Source organism: Mercurialis annua, linkage group LG5 (assembly GCF_937616625.2).
Source record: "Mercurialis annua linkage group LG5, ddMerAnnu1.2, whole genome shotgun sequence".
Classification (NCBI taxonomy): domain Eukaryota; kingdom Viridiplantae; phylum Streptophyta; class Magnoliopsida; order Malpighiales; family Euphorbiaceae; genus Mercurialis; species Mercurialis annua.
This window is the reverse complement of record NC_065574.1, coordinates 1977152-1997898: the sequence shown is the minus strand read 5'-3', so window position 1 is coordinate 1997898 and position 20747 is coordinate 1977152. Positions and strand designations below refer to the sequence as shown.

General features: G+C 30.2%; 2 protein-coding genes across 2 annotated transcripts; both read right to left on the bottom strand.

Annotated features, from left to right (window-relative positions):
* Positions 1-883: 883 nt before the first annotated feature.
* LOC126681569 (protein SMALL AUXIN UP-REGULATED RNA 12-like) lies at positions 884-1676 on the bottom strand. Its single transcript, XM_050377118.1, has one exon. It carries the CDS (start codon positions 1596-1598, stop codon positions 1152-1154), a length of 447 nt encoding a protein of 148 aa, XP_050233075.1. The 5' UTR covers positions 1599-1676; the 3' UTR covers positions 884-1151.
* Positions 1677-18604: 16928 nt separating this feature from the next.
* On the bottom strand, positions 18605-19892 carry LOC126682505 (uncharacterized). The gene is made up of 3 exons (XM_050378222.2): positions 19525-19892; positions 19309-19452; positions 18605-19002 (listed from the first exon to the last, which is right to left on the bottom strand). Exons 1-3 carry the CDS (start codon positions 19816-19818, stop codon positions 18799-18801), a joined length of 642 nt encoding a protein of 213 aa, XP_050234179.1. The 5' UTR covers positions 19819-19892; the 3' UTR covers positions 18605-18798.
* Positions 19893-20747: the final 855 nt, after the last annotated feature.

The window sequence follows — 20747 nt, the reverse complement described above, 5'->3', positions numbered from 1 at the left end:
GCAAATAAAATAAAGATTTGGTTTTGCGTTTCAAATTAAAAGTTTGGAAATGTAAGATATTGGAGTAAATTAAATATTTAAGGATTAAAATTCATAGTTTGTGATTCTCAAATTATATTTATAAAAATAATAAAAAGAAAAAAGAAAATCATATTACAATTCAAATTGAATTGTGAAAAATTGGAATGAGGGGATATAGAAAAAGTTGATTAAAAAAATTGTCAAAAGCATCATCTTTTTTAATCTTAAATTTTAATTTCTCTCTATTTAAATTTAAATATAAGACACAAATCTCTCAAATTGTTTCCAAACAATTTCTCTTCACGTCCAGACTTCATTCAACTTATTGTTTTTATTGCAAAATATCAAATTTATGTGTCGACTATCTTGAAAAGGTAATTATCTTACAAAAAAAAGGACTTAATGTTCCGCTATAAGTACAAACCGCAGGCCGAAAATTGCACCTTCTTGTAACCAACTGATAGTGTAGTATTTGTTAAACCCATCAAATTTTGATGGACGGACATGATTCTAATGGCAACTCCTGATTCAAAACTTCACTTATATGAGTTGGATGATTATCAAATAACTGTTGCCATCTAATAGCACGGAAATATAAACGATATGAAATAGACACATAAAAATATCATTCTTTTAAAGAAAAAAAATATGAGAAAAATATGTAAATAATATATATATATATATATATATATATATATATATATATATATATATATACATGATAATAGTAAATTAAATCATTTAAATATACTCAAAATTTAAATTTTTAAAAAATTATAAATTATCTACAATTTTTCTAATTATACTTAAAATTAATATATGGACTTCTTTAAATAAGAAAAAGTAAAAATGCAAATTCATATCACATAAATGTTTCCTTATAATTTTTCAATAGTAAACAAATGCTCTTCATAAATTAAGCATTCTTGATCAATAATTATAAAAATTTACAATTAAAAAATGATAATAAGACTTTCTTTCAACTCGGGATGACTCGGTTTCCTAACCCAACTTGCCATCTCCAACTCTTTTCAAGTAAAGACAATAAAATTAAGAAACCCTAAAAATAAATAATACTAGTATATTTTAACTAAAAAAAATTATAGTCAGTCTACAATCTAATATATCATCTAACCATGAAGCAACGGCCTCGATTCACCCAAAAACTCAATAGGACGGGTATTATTTTTAATTACATCCACGTGGCAGCGTCTCTGAAAATCATCACCGTTCAAAAACCGAGCGGAGCTAGACCGTGAAGACGACGACGAAACGACATGTAGTATCTCTTCAAAAACGGACTCGTCACACGGAATCGTTAACGGTCCGCTGTTTTTGAAACCGTACTCTTCTTCAGCTTGCACTAGAAGATTCTTGAATATCGGATGGTTCAGGTACGTCGCACGTACGATGAACCGTTTGCAACTCTCCCCTACGCAGACGGCCACGTGTCCCGCCGGTACATCGGACGGCGCTCCTCGAGACGGTGCTGATGCGGTGACTCTTGCGTTTCTACGCCATCGTTTTAGCATCTGCTGGACTACTACAATGTGACGGATTTTGTTCGATTTCGACATTTTTATTTTCTCGGGAAAGTGACGGAAAATGTGGGGAAAGTAAGAGAGTCGAGAGTGAGAGTGGAGTTGTTGTGGAAGAGCGTAGAGGATATATAAGGCTGTTGAGGTACGAGAATACCCTTGGAATTGGAGATAATTACGAGATTTTGTTTGTTTTTTCAGTTGTAGTCAAGGCCATGTGATGGCAGACCACTAACATGGTTTTACTTTACTTTTTAATTATTATTATTATGATAATTATTAAAAAAAAGGATCATTATTATAATGTTATTATTATGTTTATTAATGTTTTGGCTAATTAGGAATATTTTGTAAATTAATAAAATTAAAAGTAGGTCAAAATTGTTGTATTTGACAACTTAAAAGTGTGAAGGATTTTTAAGGAAATACTTTAAATTTCTTCTTTTGCTAGGTATGACTAGAATTTATCATTTAATAATGGTGGAAAATAAAACGCACTATAAATGGAAGAAATTTTAAAACAAATTCCTTTTTAGGTTAAGATACTTGTATTTTCAGAAATCTCAATATTGCATTTGAATTTTAACTATTCAAAGACTAATTTATAAACAATTTGTAGTATCTCAATTCTCAACTAACATTTTAATTGAAATTGAATCTGGAGCAGCTCCCCCTTGCCTTAATTGAAATTTGGTAATATATAGAGTTTTCAAGTTATTATAAGCTTGAAGACGCATTTTGGTAAGATATTCTCATGACTTAAGTGAGATCGTGGTTTCAAATCATACTCGCCACTAACCGAAATCGATCTCATGCAAAAGATCTGCATTACTCGAGGATTAGTCTGAAACTCGTTCAGAAAATCTTATGAGGATTCCTATATCAAAAAAAAGTCTAAAGCATTATATCTAGAGCCGACAATTTTTAACATAATCCATTTACACGACACGACACTAAACTAAATAAATTTGGGCTGAGTTTATATGGATCCGAACAGTAAACATGTCAACCTAACACGTGTATCTAAACGACACGCTTATAACAAGAGATTTTTTTATAAATACCGGAAAAAATGAAAATATTTCCAAAAATACAACCTCAAAGTTTTGTTTACAAACAATACCATCTTTTTAAAAATATTTACCAAAGTACAGTTTTTCTGTATACAAAAAAATGAATTTGTATACATTCAGCATAAAATTCGTATATAAAATCAGATAATATATATATATATATATATATTTATATTTATTGTATATAGTTTGTATATAATATGTATACAATCTGTATATAATATGAATTATATACGTTTTAAAAAATCAAATCTGGAAATAAAAATTTCAAATCAAAAGAATGGAGGAGATGACGATGAAGAACTGGAAATCAAAAAACAAACTGAGAAATCATATGCAATAAATTTTAGATCTACAAATAAAACAACAACAAAATAATAGATTTATATATACAAAAACTAGATTTATACAAATAAATATAATTCCATAAGAGTTCATATTTGATTTAAAAAAAAAAGAACAGTGGCGGCATGGAGGAGCGGCAGCGGCGGCAGCATGGAGCAGTAACTACGGCGGCAACGGTGTAAGGGATGACAGCGGCTTCTCGCGGGTGGCGGCAACCTTTCGATGACGGCGGCTGGCGGCAAGCAATAGTGGTGGTGGAGTTAATGGAGAAAGAGAGAAAATAAAATTAAGGTTTAGGTGAAGAAGATGGAAAAAAAAGAGAGAAATGGTATTGTTGTTAATATAAAAAATAAAGATTATATTTTTGAAAATATGAAAAACACTCTTGAAAAGAGAAAGTATAAGTTAATATGTTTATAAATATTTTACCTTATTATAGCATAGAGTGTAAATAATATGATATGAATTACTAGTCTAACTATACCTTATTTTATTGATCATATATGCTCTCACCGTAATAATTTTACATATATTCCCTTTACATTTACAGTCTCATGAATGATTTGAAATTTAAACATTAACTTAAGAAAAACGTATTATTCCATTCATAAGTTAGCAATTAAAGTAATTCAAATTTAAAAAGAATTATCTCATATAATCTATTTTTTCAGATATCTAATTAGATTTAAGTTGGATTATAGGTCATTTGGAATTAAAGTTACTCCCTCCGTCCCATTTTAAAAGTCTCATTTGACTTTACACACAGATTAAGAAAACATTAATTATTTTTGTCTTTTTATATTTTTTCATGTTTTGCCCCTATTAATGATAGTGGAATTTTCCATAGAGCTCTTTTAAGATAACTAAAAGAAGGGTAAAATAGGGTATTCATTAGAAAAACATTTTAAAAATAGTAATGGGACATTTTAAATGGGACATTCCAAAATGGAATATGGGACTTCTTAAACGGGACGGAGGGAGCATAATTTTTTTTCTTAAATTTATAATTTTGAAAAATAAGAACGGATTCAGATATTTAAAAAAAATGATACGATCAATATAGTGTAAATGTCCTAAGTTATGGATTCATAATTTAGCAATATGAGTTCTTTCTTTAATTTAATTTATATTTTTGGAAGTTTAATGATTTCATTATTTATAACTTATGAATTTTTCTTCATAAAAAAGAAATTATGAATTCTTTGAAAATGCAGCTGAAGTTCTGTCTCATACCACATGATCAGTTACAAGAAACAAAATAATGTGTTTTTTGAAATATTTCAACAAATGCATAATTTGTTATATGTTATACTTATTTTACTTTATATTTTATATTTTGTCATTTTCCCAATCTTAAATTATGAATTAATGTTAGCAATTATATTTTCAATACAATATAAAAATAGTAGACCTCCTCTATTCCAAAACAATTAATTGTTTATTTTACTTTTTACATACAATTTTTAAAAACACAATTAATATTTCAAATTTTAAAAATTAATTTATTTTTTTATCAAATGCTATGACTAGTTCACTTACTTAGAAGATAATATAGAAAAAATGATTTTAATTTCAAAAAAAAATTAATTTTGAGAAACTGTGAGTTTATTAATAAGTTGTAGCTCATAGGAGATAAGGTATAAATATTGAAGAACATTCTGTTAAAGTTGTGGGTCCAATTCGTCACGCAACTATTTAATTTTTACAATTATACACATATTAAAAACCATGATTTATTAAAAAGGGATAAATATTTTAGATAACAAAAAAGATATACAATTGTTCTTAGGAAAATTATTTATTACTATATTATTAAACCTTGGGAAGAGAAATATGGGGAGAAAAGGGAGTGAGGGATTAGTAATTTAGTATGATTTCATGAGATTCTACTTGTCTAAGAATTGCAAAACCCAAAATCTTGAAGCTATTTCATGACTTGAGTTTGACCAACTTCAATCCTAAATTTATGCTTCATTTGAGCTGCAATCAAGGGTGATTATTTAAATTTGCATGCTAATCATTTCCACCGTATAAGTTTTGTCAGTTTTCATTAAGTTAAATGCTAGCCAGCCAGCAAAATATATTCATATAATCTACTAAAATATTAAAATTAAAATTGCCCTTTTAATAAAATATTAGTGACATGTAGGCCCTTTGCACTTATAATATTAAATAAATAATTAGGCAGCAGCAATCATGGTCTCATGCCTCAGTTCATCATTGTTGAAAAGTTACATTTTTTTAGAATTAATTAATGATAAACATATACATATATTAATCTCATATAAACAATAAAATTATAATAATCACTAGTTGAATAAAAAATTAATTATATAATTTTTTTGATAAATTTTTTAATTATATAATTAATTAAATAAATTTTTTAATCATTTATAATATTTTTTAATTTTATTGACTCTATTAACGGATGACATAATCAGTAAAGTCTAAGCAAGTTTAAATTAACTAATGAAGTGAAGGTGGTGTGAGATTAGTATAACTTTTCTATGATTACTATATTAATCAATTTCTTCTCCTCTCATGATCTTTTGTCTCCCAAATCTTCTAAACACAGTAATTATGATTAAATTAGTAATAATCCCAGATTTGGGGAATATATGCAGGGTCCATTTTGTGAACTGATTAGATGGGGTAAGTGCATCTTAGCTAAGGACTAATTTATTATTTTACTGGTATTTACTTTCTTATCCTTTAATTATACATCTAATTGATTTTCACACATATTAACACATTATTGCAGATATTGTTGAAATAATAAATACTTTCACTAAAATAAAATAAGTCATCGTTTGTAAATTTTGGAGTCAATATTTATAATTTGATGACTAAACAATCCAAACGCCAATTAAATATAACATACTTAACTTAATTTTTTAGTTTGATAAAAATTTACAAAAAATTTGTCCACCACATTATTTGTGAATAAAATCAATAAAAGTATAACACTTTATTAAATAATAAATATTCTAATTAATCACATCATATTATTGACATCATTTCACGATATATTTGTGCTATTCATTTTTTATTGACTTAATTGCTCTAAAAACTATAAATTTTATCGTGTTTTGCAGTTAACACGAATTTTCAACTTTAAAAATTTAATACATGCACTATCATTTTTTTACAATTCGAAAAACCAATCAATCATCTTTCAAAAGATTGTTGAGGTGGACACCAGAATAACCACCGTTTTGGTGTGCATGTCAACATTTTTTTCACGGAAAATTATTCAGTGTTTGAAGTTATTAAAAATTAAAAACCGGTGTCCGATATTGTCAAAATTGAAAGTTCATATTAAAATTTTATAACACTATAAAGTTTGTGAATTTTAAAGCAATTAAGCTTTTTTTATTTTAACCGATTATTTTATAAATATAATTTATGAGCATGTAGTTCAATTGCTGTCAAGTGATTAAAAAATTTCACATCGGAAATGGTAAAAGGACCTAATACTTTAAATTTTAATTTATATTTTCCTTTTTCAATATTTTTTTTATTCAATAGGTCCTTATATTTATAAACTTTTGTTTATCCAATCCTTTTCAAATTTGATGATGTGAGCTATTTTGGCAGTATATCAAGTTAGGTGGACATTTAAATTCGGTCTCACGTACATTTCACGCGAGTGTAATGCACGCTTTTTTTCCGTCCAAAAAAAATCTAAAAATCAAAATAAATTAAGTACATAGATTAGATAAAGACAAAATTTCAACTTTTATACAAACTAATTTCGCATTACGTGTTATGCACGTGGCTCGTAACGTAACTCGTCAATGTACATATTAGTAAATTTGTTATAATTATATCAATTTTTTTTATTTATAATTAATATTAAATTAGTTAAAAAATTTCATAAAAGTAAATATAATATATTCGGTTAAATTTTTTTTCATACTGAATTTATTCTTTTTTTGGTTTTATAATAACCATAATTAAGAAAAAAAATTAATTTAATTTTATTAATAATAACTTTAAAAATAATAAAATATAAATTTAAATAATAATATATCAACCAAATACAGTATTTTAATTTTGTAGTTAAATCAAACTAAAAGATAGGTATTCCTACTAATTTGGAGACAATTTAGTTATTTTTTACATACAAAAAACAAAATTGGAGATAATTTAGCTACCTATTCTAATTAGGACTTTAATTACAATAGTGATTAATTAAATAATTAATTAGTTAATGACTATAAAACCTTTATTTAGTAATAGACTGAAAAGAATTATTCAGTAAATTTGCCTGTCCCCCACCCCCATCCGTATTTTTATATATAGTATAGATAGATGTATTCATCAATTTAGATGTAGGTTTACGATGAAAATTTACATTGTAAGCAAAAAATTGAAGAAGTAGAGTATTTTTAGACGATTAAGCCACAAATAAAATAACTTCCATTGTATAGTTCAAGTTCCATAATAATACTGATTTTAAGCATCATATCCAAACAAAAGAATCATCAAAGACCAATAAAAGATTTAAATGCGAACCAATGAATTATAATTTAAATGATATAAGCATGGGGAAACAATCTATTGGATTATGAGATCAATTCCTCCACAAACGCTTTTTCTCTCTAGTTATATATAAAAAAATTAAATGGACTTTGACGGTTCAAAATCAAAGGGATGTATGCATCAAAAGATACTAAAAGGTACTGAGTTTGTACTAACTCAAGAACAAGTAGCGGCCATAAAAGCTCCAAAGAGAATCAAATTAATCTTCAAACTCTAATTTATGATTGATTTGTGCTTACACATAAAAAGCAGTGAAAATGACAAATAGAATTTAAGATAAGATTTTTATGTCTTTAAGCTTCAGTAAATGGGCCTATAATGCCTTAATTAACGGTGACTAACATGTATGAACATGCTTATGTTTGCTCAAATTTGGTTAATTTACATGCTTTGAATTGACTAATTCTCCATTAATCTACTTATTCTTCACCATAATCTTTTGTGAATGCTTAGACTTTCAGGTTTTACCCCTTAAATTTGATTTTACTATAAATGATATTACCCGAGAAATTGAGCGGTAAAGATTCGTTTTCCTTTAATCAGAGGTCTTGGATTCGAGTTCCGCGTGTATAACAACTTCAAACCTTTTGATAAAAACTTTATTTTCTTAACGGATGCTCTCCGGTTTGTTTCGGACTAGTCGAGACATCAGACGATGCTTATATTTAAGAAAGCCCAATGAGCTATTTTTTTATTTTTTTTACTTTTAAAGTCTAATCATGGCTTTAAAAATTTGTAACCTTAACCCATTGCAAATGTTCGCAGCGCCATTTTCTTCGGTTGCACTAAAATTAAAAAAAATAAAATTTTAGTAGAACTACAAAAAGTCGAAAAGGAATTCATTAATCTTATGTTAACATAGTTTTTTCACATTGTAGATGCATACGAGATTTGACACATGGAATAAATTGATTGGAACAAATTGACAAAACTTGCTGCAACCGTTTAAAAATTACGTAATTTTTTTTATTAAAACTATAAAAAATAAAAAAAATATTTATTAGTCAAAAAAAGAATAGAACATCCAAGTACTAATTAACTACTTGCTGTATAGCCGTATATTCTACAACTATAGTAGTTTAAGATGAGTTTTAATAATAATAATAAAATAATCAACCATATCTATTATCAAATCTTCATGTATATTAAATAATTATGAAGTGAGTTTAAGTTGATAATAATAAAGGTCTTAAAATAATAGTTGTAAGTTACTGACAAGCCGACATATATAAAAAATTATAAGACACAACAACTGCTAGAACTACTTAGGAACTGGAGAAATAAGATTTGGATTGATACAGTTGAAGGTATCAAATATAATTAATGTTGTAATTAATTAACAATATTCAGAAATAATAATTAAAAAAAATATGATCGATTAAATTAAAGAACAATTTTAAGTAAAATTGCATGTGGTGTATTGTACATGACTATATGTTGTTGTTGCACCTTCTAACATAGGTGCAACAACAACATATTATGAGTTCCATAATTCCACAAAATTGGATGATAATCACAAGCAAAGGTGACCCCACTACTAAAATTGTCCTAAAATTAGAGTAAAGAAGGTTAAAAAGAACGCCGAATTATTCTTTTGATTGTTTGCTCCGATAATTAAGCTCGATCAATTTGCATTTGTGATTTTGAACCCGTATGATGTCTGGTAACGTATTAGCCTCAATGATATAAGACGTCACCAAATCAGGCGATTAAAGGACCCGAATCGAGATACATCTACTAAGCAACACCGGATTACTGACTGCGCGACTAGGCGCGTTAAGAAAAACGGTATCTCGGTAAAGAATATAATCGATGCGGTGACCAGAATGCTCATCCTAGCTCGGTTCGTGGTTGGACCTATCTCTACCTCGTCCAGCAGACCGAGCAACCCTTTCCTAACAAACTATTTTGGAACACAGACAGAATCTGACGCTCAGAGAATGTCCTCCACATCGCGTATCTCATTCGATATTCGAGACACCACGAGAAGCTGCCACATTAGCTAACCGAGTAGTGGGGACCAAAAGAATAAAAATGAAGGTTGTAGTAGGTTTGCACAAGGTGAACCTATATAAGGCACCTTATGTGCAAACCCTCAGATATTCATTATTCTTTACTTTACACCTTTTTCTTTTCTCTTTTTTTCTTTTTTTCTTTCTTTCTATAAACAATGACTAAACTGTCAAAGCAATTTGTCGGTGTCCGCCTCCGGTATTTCGTTTGACGATCTGTTTACTTTTGTTGTCTCAGGCTCGCTAGACCAGTGCAGTCAGCAGTGATTTATCACTTGGCGCCGTCTGTGGAAAACGTTATTGAATATCCCCAGTTTTCTGTTTTGTTCTTAGTAGTTTTTCTGTTTTCACACCTTGAACAATGGCGGATGATCCTGTTCTGGAAAGAGTAGAACACCCAGGGTCCACTAGAGCGGGTACTAATGTTGTAGGGGGTGGTTCTACAGGTGGTCGGTCTTCCGTGATCAAAGGCATAACTCCACCGACGAATACTCAAGTTGGGAGTATGAGAGCTTCAGGCAGTGGAGCCGGGTTTTTTCTGCTGTATGGCTTGGAAAATTATCCAAGGATAAACCCTTTAAACCCAGATTTGAGCCACCAAGCGCTGCTAACACCAGGAGCCACGGTTCCTCAGAATTTTTTGCATAATAGTTTGCCTCCTACGCAACTAACATTCCTGGTGGACGCTACTGTGGTGGAGACCAGCACAGGAACAAGCTCGGTGGCCGATTTGCACCCGGCAGTGTTACAGGCACAGGAGTATGTAGAATACATGGCTCGACAGATGCAGCAAGCTCAGCAGATGCAAATGGCTATCTTAGCTCCATTTTATCCAGGTTTTGGTACCCCGGGTACACCGGCCACCGCTCCACCCGTTGTACCTCGAGGAGTCAATAGTGTTGGGCCGGGTACTAATGGTGTAAACATTCTGGGAGGTGAAGATCGAAATGGTCATGTTCCTCCTAGGGAGGGATTGCAAGGAGAGGATGTACCACTGGGTAGACCGCGCGGAAGCGCCAGCCTGAGAAGAGGAGTGTCAGACCCCGTGGTAGATACTCAGCAAACCGCGAGAACGGGAGTTCCACCGGCTAGGAAGGATGTAACTGAAAGTGTACATAGTTCGGGAGCCAACTCACATGACAGGAAAACAATTGATGCCAAGGTCGCTCGTATGGTCTAGGCCGAGTTGGCAAAACAGGAAGGAAACAAAGCAGCCTCCCGCCAAATCGGTCTGATTGGCATAGGCAGTCTACTTTGCCGGGCAATCCTCGACGAACCGTTTCCAAATAAGTTCAAATATCCTACTATTAAACAATATAATGGTAAAACCGACCCTATAACTCACTTAAACTGCTTTCAAGTGTCTATGAACGTAGAGAGCATCTCAGATGCATCAATCTGGAAGATCTTTCCTACAACTCTAGTCGATGTCGCGCAAAGAGGCCTCGTCGTTCTCGGGGGGGCCGCACGGGCTCAGCCCCCTGACTCTGCCCAGGCGGCAACAACAACATTGATACCCATTAATAAAACTAGTCAAGCATGCCAGAATTACAAGAATCTTAACAACACCAAATAATTATAGCAACAATTAACACAAAACCAAAACTAATACTTCCCCTAATTTAATTAATAATAACCAATAAAACAAATCTTTTGCCAAAGAGTAATATTTTAATTTGTTATGAGTTAGTAAATAATAAATCAAATCAATTAGTTAAATAAAATAATTTCATCTACTTTTTAGATTGAATTTTGACCATAAATTATAGATATTGACTAATTTTTAAATTTGTTTTTCAAAACTCAAAAAATAAAAATAAAAATTGTATTCATTAAATAATATAAAAAGAAAAGCTCATGTTTTTATTACTCATCTTATAGATACAGCCCGAGAAAATTATTTTTTACATTATATCTATATACCTCAAGTCTATTAAACCCAAAATCAAAGCTTATAAAATTAAATCATAATTCTATAATTAAAGTCTTCCTTGTTCTCTGTCTGCCTCCTAAACCAGGTGCACTAGAAAGAAAGAAAAAAGAGGAGGATAGCGATAAATGTAGCTTGCAAAGTCACCGGCCCTTAAGGCATTGCCGGTCGGAGGCGGCCGCACGGGCTCACGCCTTGGCTCTGCCCTTGAAGAAGAGGATATGGACAATAAGCATATTATACATACAATAAAATAAAAAAAAAACATCATTGATAAACGGAAAAATTAAAAAAAGCCTTACTAGAAAATTGTATTAAAGGCCGACTAGAAAATTGTTATATCATTAATCTCAAATTGGTGTTGTTTAGAAAAGTATAAGAAAATAATTAATAGCATAATTGATAAAAGAATAAAGTTGTTGATAATTTAAATTATGTTTTTTCATCTAATCTATATATATTAATTGAATCATCTAAATTATTTTACAAACAAATAATCACTGGTCAGTTAATATCTCAGCGGTCACAGAAGCCATTTACATTATGACTCATGAAGATGACATGGTGAAACTTTCAAATCAGATTTTGGTTAATGTATTTGTACCTAAAGGTGCTAAAAGTTTAGCGATTAGCAATTATAATCGGATTAATGGATAACTGATAAATGATAAATGTTTATACATTTATATAATTTTTATAATTTTTTCAGCCGCACACCCCCTTTATTCACCATGAGTGTTAATTTTACGCACACCCAAGATTTCACTGAAGCTCAGCTTCTAAATGGGTGAGATAAGGACCAGTGGTCGCAACCGTATAGTATTGTCCAAGTTTGGTGGCTCTAAAATCGGAGGTAATATTCCAATTTCTAAAGAGTATTATTTTATTTTAATATTAAATTTGTTTATTTTTTTAAATAATATTTTTTTTATTTTTTAAAAATATTTAATGTCCTCAATAGCACTTTTAAGAAATTGTTTATTTTACAAAATAAATTTAAAAATAGTGTAATATTTTATTTCAATATTATTAAAATAACAAATTAAATATTTTGTAGGAAATATAGAGACGACCTATCAACCCAACTAATGTGCGTCATACTTTGACTATTAAAGGAACTAAAACTCAATTTGGAACAAATGAGAACATTGAATATTGAACAGTGAGGAATTCGTTCGGAGAAGGCTGGTGTAGTAAAGGGGTTGGAAAAGTGATTTAACAACACAATGTCAAAGATGGCAGGAAAAGAATTTGTTTTGGAGATATGAATACCGCTGATATTTTATTTTTATTATTTTACTCTTTTCTCTTAACTATTTCGTTCATAAAAGATATGCTGATTTTTTTTCTTAACTATCTTTTATGAATGTAGAGAGTATTTATTATTTCAATTTCTCATTGGTTTGTTATTTTTTTTATTGAATGATATTGCCCGGAATGGGTGAAGGCTGGACCGGAACCATAAAAAATTAAAATTGTATTTGGGATTTTGCATTTGTCTAAAGGTGCATATATGACCCTGATGTTTACACCGGAGAGCACATTAGCCCCTAATGTTAGGAAAGGTGTAATAACAGTATTAATGAATCCAAAACAGGGCTATTATGCCCTTAACACTAACAGTCGTCTATTATCTGTTAACATTTGTTCATGTGGCCTGACAAAATCCTACATGGCTAACTATGTGTCATTATAGGACATATTAAAATTAAATGGAACCCACATATGTCACATCATCATAGGCAATGCTAATTTGGTGAGGGTATTTTTCAAATCCCTAATTCTAAAAAGCTCTCTAATTCTAATATGGTTATGGTTTTTTGATATTTCCTTCTGCAAATAATCTACTTGTTAATTGATTGTTATCCTTCCAAAACAAAGTTGGTAATCATCTTTATAAGAAGCCGATTACACCTTTTTTTACTCTTCTTGATAAACTTATTTGTTGTTTTTGCTTTTTACTCTTTCTGATTGATATCCATTTTTTAAATGACAGCATGAGCAATGTGTTTAATGTTAATTTTAATTTCGGGGGAGCATGGGGTTTTGATGATAAACTGAACTACATTGATGGAGATACCGACATCGTGTATGATTATGATGTTGATTTTCTTAATCTGCATAGTATTAAGAGGTTTTATATTGAAGAACTGAAATATGGGAATGTGAAGCACATCTTTTTTCTGATACCTGGCAAGTCTTTGAATGATGGGTTATTTTTGATTGAAAATGATATGAGTGTTAGAAAGATTTTGAACTACATTGGTAGGATGTCATGGGTTAATGAGGTAAATCTTTATGCTGATAATGGTGTGGATGTACTTACTTACTGTTGTTCTGATTTACCAACCATAGTAGAAGTGCCTGAATGTGTGAATGTTAAAATGGATAGTAATATTGGGGTAACTGAGGATGGAGTAATCACATGGGTAAATGATGGTCAGTTAAGTGAAAGGGGGGTAGCTGAGGGTGGACATATGTTAACGGATAAAAGACGCCTGTTAGTGTCAAGGGCATAATAGGCCCGTTTTGGAATCATTAATACTGTTTTCGCACCTGTCTTGACATTAGGGGCTAATGTGTTCTCCGGCGTAAACATCAGGGGCATATTTGACCCTTTTCCCTTTATCTAAAAGACATTCTTGTGTGTGAACAACTATAGTTTACAATTAAAGTTCACCATCTTATTCTGTTTCAAGTTTCAACTCATATTCTGTAAAATCATCGGTCCTTCAAGCCTCGTCGGTCGGAGGCGGCCGCACGGGCTCACCCCCTGGCTCTGCCCTTGAAGAAGAGGATAAGGAAAATGAGCATATTATACATACAATAAAAATGAATAAAAACATCATTGATAAACAAAAAAAATTTAAAAAAGCCCCACTAGAAAAGTGTGATAAAGGCCGACTAGAAAATTGTTATATCATTAATCTCAAATTGTTGTTTTTTAGAAAAATATAAGAAAATAATTAATGACATAATTAATAAAAGAATAAAATTATTGATAATCTAAATTATGTTTTTTCATCTGATATATATATATTAATTGAATCATCTAAATTATTTTACAAACAGATAATCACTGGTCAGTTAATATCTCAACGGTCATAGAAGTCATCTATAATATGACTCATGAAGATGACATGGTGGAACTTTCAAATCAGATTTTGGTTAATATATTTGTACCTAAAGGTGCTAAAAGTTTAGCGATTAACAATTATAATCGAATCAATGGATGGCTGATAAATGATAAATGTTTATATATTTATATAATTTTTATAATTTTTTCAGCCGCACCCCCCCTTTCTTCACAATGAGTGCCAATTTTATGCACACCCAAAATTTCACCGAAGCTCAGCTTCTACATGGGTGAGCCAAGGACCAGTGGTCGCAACCGTACATTATTGTCCAAGTTTGGTGGCTCTAAAATCGGAGGTAAGATTTTAATTTCTAAAGAGTATTATTTTATTTTAATGTTAAATTTGGTTATTGTTTTAAATAATATTTTTTATTTCTTAAAAATAGCTAATGTCCTCAATAGAACTTTTAATAAATTGTTTATTTTACAAAATTAATTTAAAAATATTGTAAATATTTTATTTCAATATTATTAAAATAACAAATTAAATATTTTGTAGGAAATATGGAGAGGACCTATCAACCCAACTAATGTGCGTCATGCTTTGACCATCAAACGGACTATAACTCAATTTGGAATAAATGAGAACATTGAATATTGAACAGTGAGGAATTCGTTCGGAGAAGGCTAGTGTAGTAAAGGGGTTGGAAAAGTGATTTAACAACACAATGTTAAAGACGGCGGGAAAAGAATTTTTTTAGAGATATGGATACCGCCAGTATTTTATTTTTATTTTTTTCTCTCAGCTATTTCGTTCATAAAAGATATGCTGATTTTTTTTAAGGCCTAATCACTCAAAAACCCCTCATCTTTAAACTTTTTTTCAATTCTACCCCGACGTTGAAAATTTATCAATTTTACCCACTTTTGAATTTTCCGTTTTCAATTGTACCCCAATATTTTAATTTTTGTTAATTTTTTTACTTAAATGATGAAATCATTCAATTAATTAAGTCTAAACATGAAATTAAATTCTTTTTTATTCAAAAAAGTACAAATAAGTCCTTTATTTTTAAAAACTAACTAAAAACCATAATCAAATTAACACTAATTTAAATTCTTAATTAATTTAACTAAATTTAAATAAATTTTAAAAATATACAATCAATATATGCGAGACATGGAGAATGTTTTAAACAAATTTCCAAACGCAAAAGACGTTAATTTAATTTTTCAGGGTACAATTGAAACACAAAAATGCAAAATAGGGTAAAATTGACAAATTTTCAACGTCAGGGTATAATTGAAAAGGGGTTAAAAGGTCGGGGTTTTTTAAGACATTAGGCCTTTTTTTAATTATCTTTTATGAATGTAGAGAGTATTTATTCTTTTAAGTTCTCATCGGTTTGTTATTCATTTTTATTGAATGATATTGTCCGGAATGGGCGAAGGCTGGACCAGAACCACAAAAGACTAAAATTGTATTTGGGATTTTGCATTTGTCTAAAAGACATTCTTGTGTGAACAACTATAGTTTACAATTAAAATTCACCATTTTATTCTGTTTCAAGTTTCAACTCATATTCTGTAAAATCATCGGTCCTTCAAGCCTCGCCGGTCGGAGGCGGCCGCACGGGCTCACCCCCTGGCTCTGCCCTTGAAGAAGAGGATAGAGAAAATGAGCATAATATATACAATAAAAATAAAAGAAAACATCATTGATAAACGACAAAATTATCTGAAAGCAAAATGCATACGATGTATAGAAAACGACAGTACAATGTTTGCCAGATTCCCCTCTCCGGCAGTCAAATAATATTCTTTTCTCCAACACTTGACCATCGGAGAGGTTTGCCAGATTTCCCTTCCGACACCCTTTTAACGGTTGCTTTCTTATGATTTCAGGTAGGCCACGTGTATTGATCCTCTTGCAGAACCGTCTGGTGATTCTTGAGTTATCAGTACACTTCTTGATTATCTCTTGGGTCTTTTATATTTTCTTTGTTTTTGCTTTTGTTATTACCATGTTTTGTTAAAACTAAAATACGTAATTTCCTGTTATATATTATGCAGGCTAAATCGAAATATAAATCAGATTAAGAAGAGATGCATGATTTTAATTCTCGTTAGGCTGAGGTCAACATAAAAAATATTATAAATTATCCAGGAAGATATCTAGAAAGATACCGAGCTAGCGAAAAGTTCTACAGAGTACATCTGTTAACATCATCCCAACTCGTGGAAGTTAATATAGTGAATGTAAGACCAACTCCCCCTGAGTTGACTGACAAATTATTTGTAAAAGGGGGATAGAGTCGACGATTTAGTTAATGGTATTTGGCATACGGTACTATTAGATCAATATAGTCCGAAGATATGATGTTAGATTATGAAGAGTTGATGATAAGTTATGTGTTTTCTCTTTACAATGTTATGCTTACATATCCACTAAACCTAATGGATCATACTCACTGGGTCATACCCACTGGATCATACTCACTTCTATCTGATTGGCACTGCTTGTAATATTCGTATGAGATACATGTTTAATTTATTGCTTTTAATTGGGTTTGGTGTTTATTAATTAATTACTTTAACTTTTTGTTGGGTTCAAATGGAATGGAACTGAATTTTTTTCAAAGTGATTGATCTCCAAGGCGCCTTCCAAATTGGCTCACATAATCCATGGTTACTTACTCGAATTTGTATCTGTATTCTACTTATTTTTAGGCACACTATTTCTATTTTAATATTGGTATGTGAATGTTCTGTTAGACTAGTTATAAGCCTGTGCATTTACATGGAATCTAACTAATAATTATTTATAAATAATAATTAAAATATAATATGAACTGATAGATAATTACTCAATTTAATTTAAAAAATTAATTTGAATGACTTATTAATGATGATGTTTACAAAGTAAATAAATATTTTATTTAAATTTGAAATTCATAAAAAAGCTCATTTAGTATGAGTATCTTATTCAAATTGAAAAAATAATGAGAATTATCTACTAATAACAACTTTTAATAATTATATAAATGTTTTATTTAACTTAGATTGAAAACCAATGAGAATTCTTTGACAAAAAAAAAAAACCAATGAGAATTATCTATATATAACATTTTTTTAATAATTATATAAGTGTTTTATTCAAATTGAAAATTCATGAGAAACTCATTTGGTCCTCTCAATTACATAAATATATAGATTGAATATTTTTTTTTTCGATATGAATGGATTGAAATTAGTTAAAACAATTATTTTAATACTTATTTGCAAATTTATACAATTGTGTATGTAAGACATTATTTAACCCCTAAACTTTACCATTTTTCCTCAGCGACCTCTAAACTAATTTAATGTTCTATTGGACCTATTAACTATTTTTTTATTCTATTAACTCTTCAACTATTTCGTTTGCCTATTGCACATTTAAATTTTTAATTTTTACCCATTTAACCTCCTTAAAAATACAATTATTTAATTTTCAATCATTTTATGTCTAGCATGAATGCATAGAAGCATATAAATTAATTTATGATGACATATAATTTCTTAAAAATATATTTATTTATAGTTTTGATGATATTTATCTAAATTGCTGACGACAGTAGAAATTAGAAAAAAATGTAGAAGTAAATAAAAAATATTTAAAATTGATCAAATAATTACATGATATTACTTCTTGAACATGTAAATGTTCTTTAACATTTCAACAATAATAAAAAAAAGTTTGTCTATTTTTGTTAACGATATTTATAAAATATAAAAAATTATTATATTTTTATAATATTAAATGAATGTTTAATGTTTAAAAAAATTATAAATTTTAGCGTGTTCCGTAAATTTAACTCTAATTTCTAATTTTTGAAATTTTAAGATACCAACTTTTAATTTTCTGCAATTTCAAACTTTTCAAATCAATTATGAATCTTTCAAGTTTGTGTTTAAATTGCAAAACACGCTAAGATTCATCATTTTTAAAGCAATTAATCTTTAAATGAATTTTTAAATTATATATAAAAGTACATCGCCTTTTATTTCAAATATAAGAAATATATTTATATCTTTTTTAAAATTAATAACTTTGGATAAATTTAGATATTCTTATTAGAAACCAAAACTAAAATTAGCAACGAACAAGAAAGCACAGAGAAGAGCTTTAAATCTTAGCAGCAATGCTTCATTTACAATTACACCATCATCCCCTCCCCAATTATCACCCAATTTAGCATAACCCATTTCCAATCAGCTACTGGTTACCTTGTCCATCTCCTGTTTCTTTCAGCCTGAAGATATAAACCTTAAGCTCACCATCAATAAAGCAGTGGAAGACGCTAGTTTGATAAGTCTCCAACTCTCCAGAAGTTCTGTTTCTAGCCTCAAAAGTTGCGTAATAGAATGTAGATGATTCTCTATTTGCCTTAGTAACTTTCACAAGTTCCAAGTCCATGCCCTACACCATTAAAGCGAAACGAGAAATTAAGCATCAAGAAGGCAAAAGTTCGTTTACAGAATCAAATGAACTCTTAACGTCCAAAAAAGTTCAAATGTACCCTTAATGTCTTAAAAAGTGAACAACCAGACTCCTATTTTGACACCATTAAAGCCAAAGAAGAAATTAAGCACGAGGAAGGCATGGATAAGGAAAAAAGGTGCCCCTAAAGTTTGTTTACAGGATCAAGTGAGCCCTTAACGTCCAGAAAAATTCAAATATGCCCCTAACGTCTTAAAAAGTTAACAACCAGGTTGCACAACTAACATTTTCATTGTTCTGTTGGTCAATAACAAGCTGAACAGTTTGCTTGCAGTGTTTGCTAAAAAAGTCGTCATCGTCGTCAATTTTAACCCTTGAAAGCATACCCATGAAGTGTTTCCCCTGGGGGATAGTTTCCACATCAAAACACTGCAAAAACACAAGAATATTAAACCATATAGTAAAAACACATAAATTCAGATTATAAATTAAAATACATACATCAGATGCGTTACACTCCTCCAGGTATTTATTGAAGTCCTTCTCCTGCTGTTCACTGCCTTCATAATCACCTAAACCTAAGCTCCAAGTGTCGTCTTCGTCGTCATTGTCGTTGCCGTCTTCCTCTTCGTCTTCACCTTTATCTTCCTCGCCGTCGTCCTCCGCCTTCCGCTTCGGTAGCTTCGGTTCTAAGCCACCGCTGCCTTCCTCATCTACGTCGACATCAACTGCTTGCTTCTCCAAAGAAGGTGACTCCAAAGCCACCGAATCACCGTCGCCCATGATCAGATCCATTGATAAAATTTGTTCGCTTAAAATAAATCCGTACAATAGAAACCCTAGAAAACAGTTACTAATCCCCTTCCCTGTATTTTTTTATAGACCGTGTATTTCGATTGAGCAGGTTAAATTTGAGAAACGTCCCTTATGTTTCCACCCCAGCGCAGAAACATCCTTAAGGAAGTCTTGGGCACAAATATAATCCTAATTTTTTTTCCTAAATTACCTCCGCTTATCGGACACGTTTCTCATATATTTTTGGCGCGTTTTTAATGCGTTTTGATATGTTTTAGATGCAATTTGGCATGTTTTTTTAACAGTATTTTTTATTTGAATGTGTCATATGTCTCTCATACTCATTTAGTGATTTGGTAGAAAATGTAAATCTCTTTTTCGTTTTGTCATGAATGTAAAAACTTAGCCTTTTATGTACTTCAGTAAAATGCTTTTTAAAGGATTAATTATAAATTAATACACGAATTTTATCTGATTTATAATTACAACACAAATTCTAAATATTGACAAATTGGTACACCAACTTTCAGGTTTTTGGTAAATTGGTACACCGACCAATCATGCAACAACACCTGGTTATATATTATAATGTATGTTTTAGTGTTTTTCCAATTCGATGTACCAATTTGCAAAATTTTAAAATTTATGTTGAATTATAAATCAGGGTAAAGTTTGTGTACTAATTTACAATTAATCCTATTATTTTTTACCGGAATTAATCCTATTTAATAGGGGGCATGGACCGGTTAACCGGTCCACGAGGGTAATTTGTAAACCGATCCATAATAGTACGGTTTTTAAAATTAAAAACATAAACCTAAAATTTTAAACGGTTAACCGTTAAATCGGTTAACCATTTAAATCAGTTTGATTTTTTGGTTTTGCGGTTCTTAACCATGTAATCATTAAAAAATTAGATATAAAACAGA

Excerpts from the sequence above, each read along its gene's own strand:
- LOC126681569 (XM_050377118.1), bottom strand. The coding sequence starts at position 1,598 with ATGTCGAAATCGAACAAAATCCGTCACATTGTAGTAGTCCAGCAGATG.
- LOC126682505 (XM_050378222.2), bottom strand. The coding sequence starts at position 19,818 with ATGGATCTGATCATGGGCGACGGTGATTCGGTGGCTTTGGAGTCACCT. Across the intron at positions 19,453-19,524 it reads AGGAGTGTAACGCATCTGAT|TGTTTTGATGTGGAAACTAT; the intron begins GTATGTATTTTA and ends GTGTTTTTGCAG. Across the intron at positions 19,003-19,308 it reads ACCAACAGAACAATGAAAAT|GGCATGGACTTGGAACTTGT; the intron begins GTTAGTTGTGCA and ends TTAATGGTGTAG.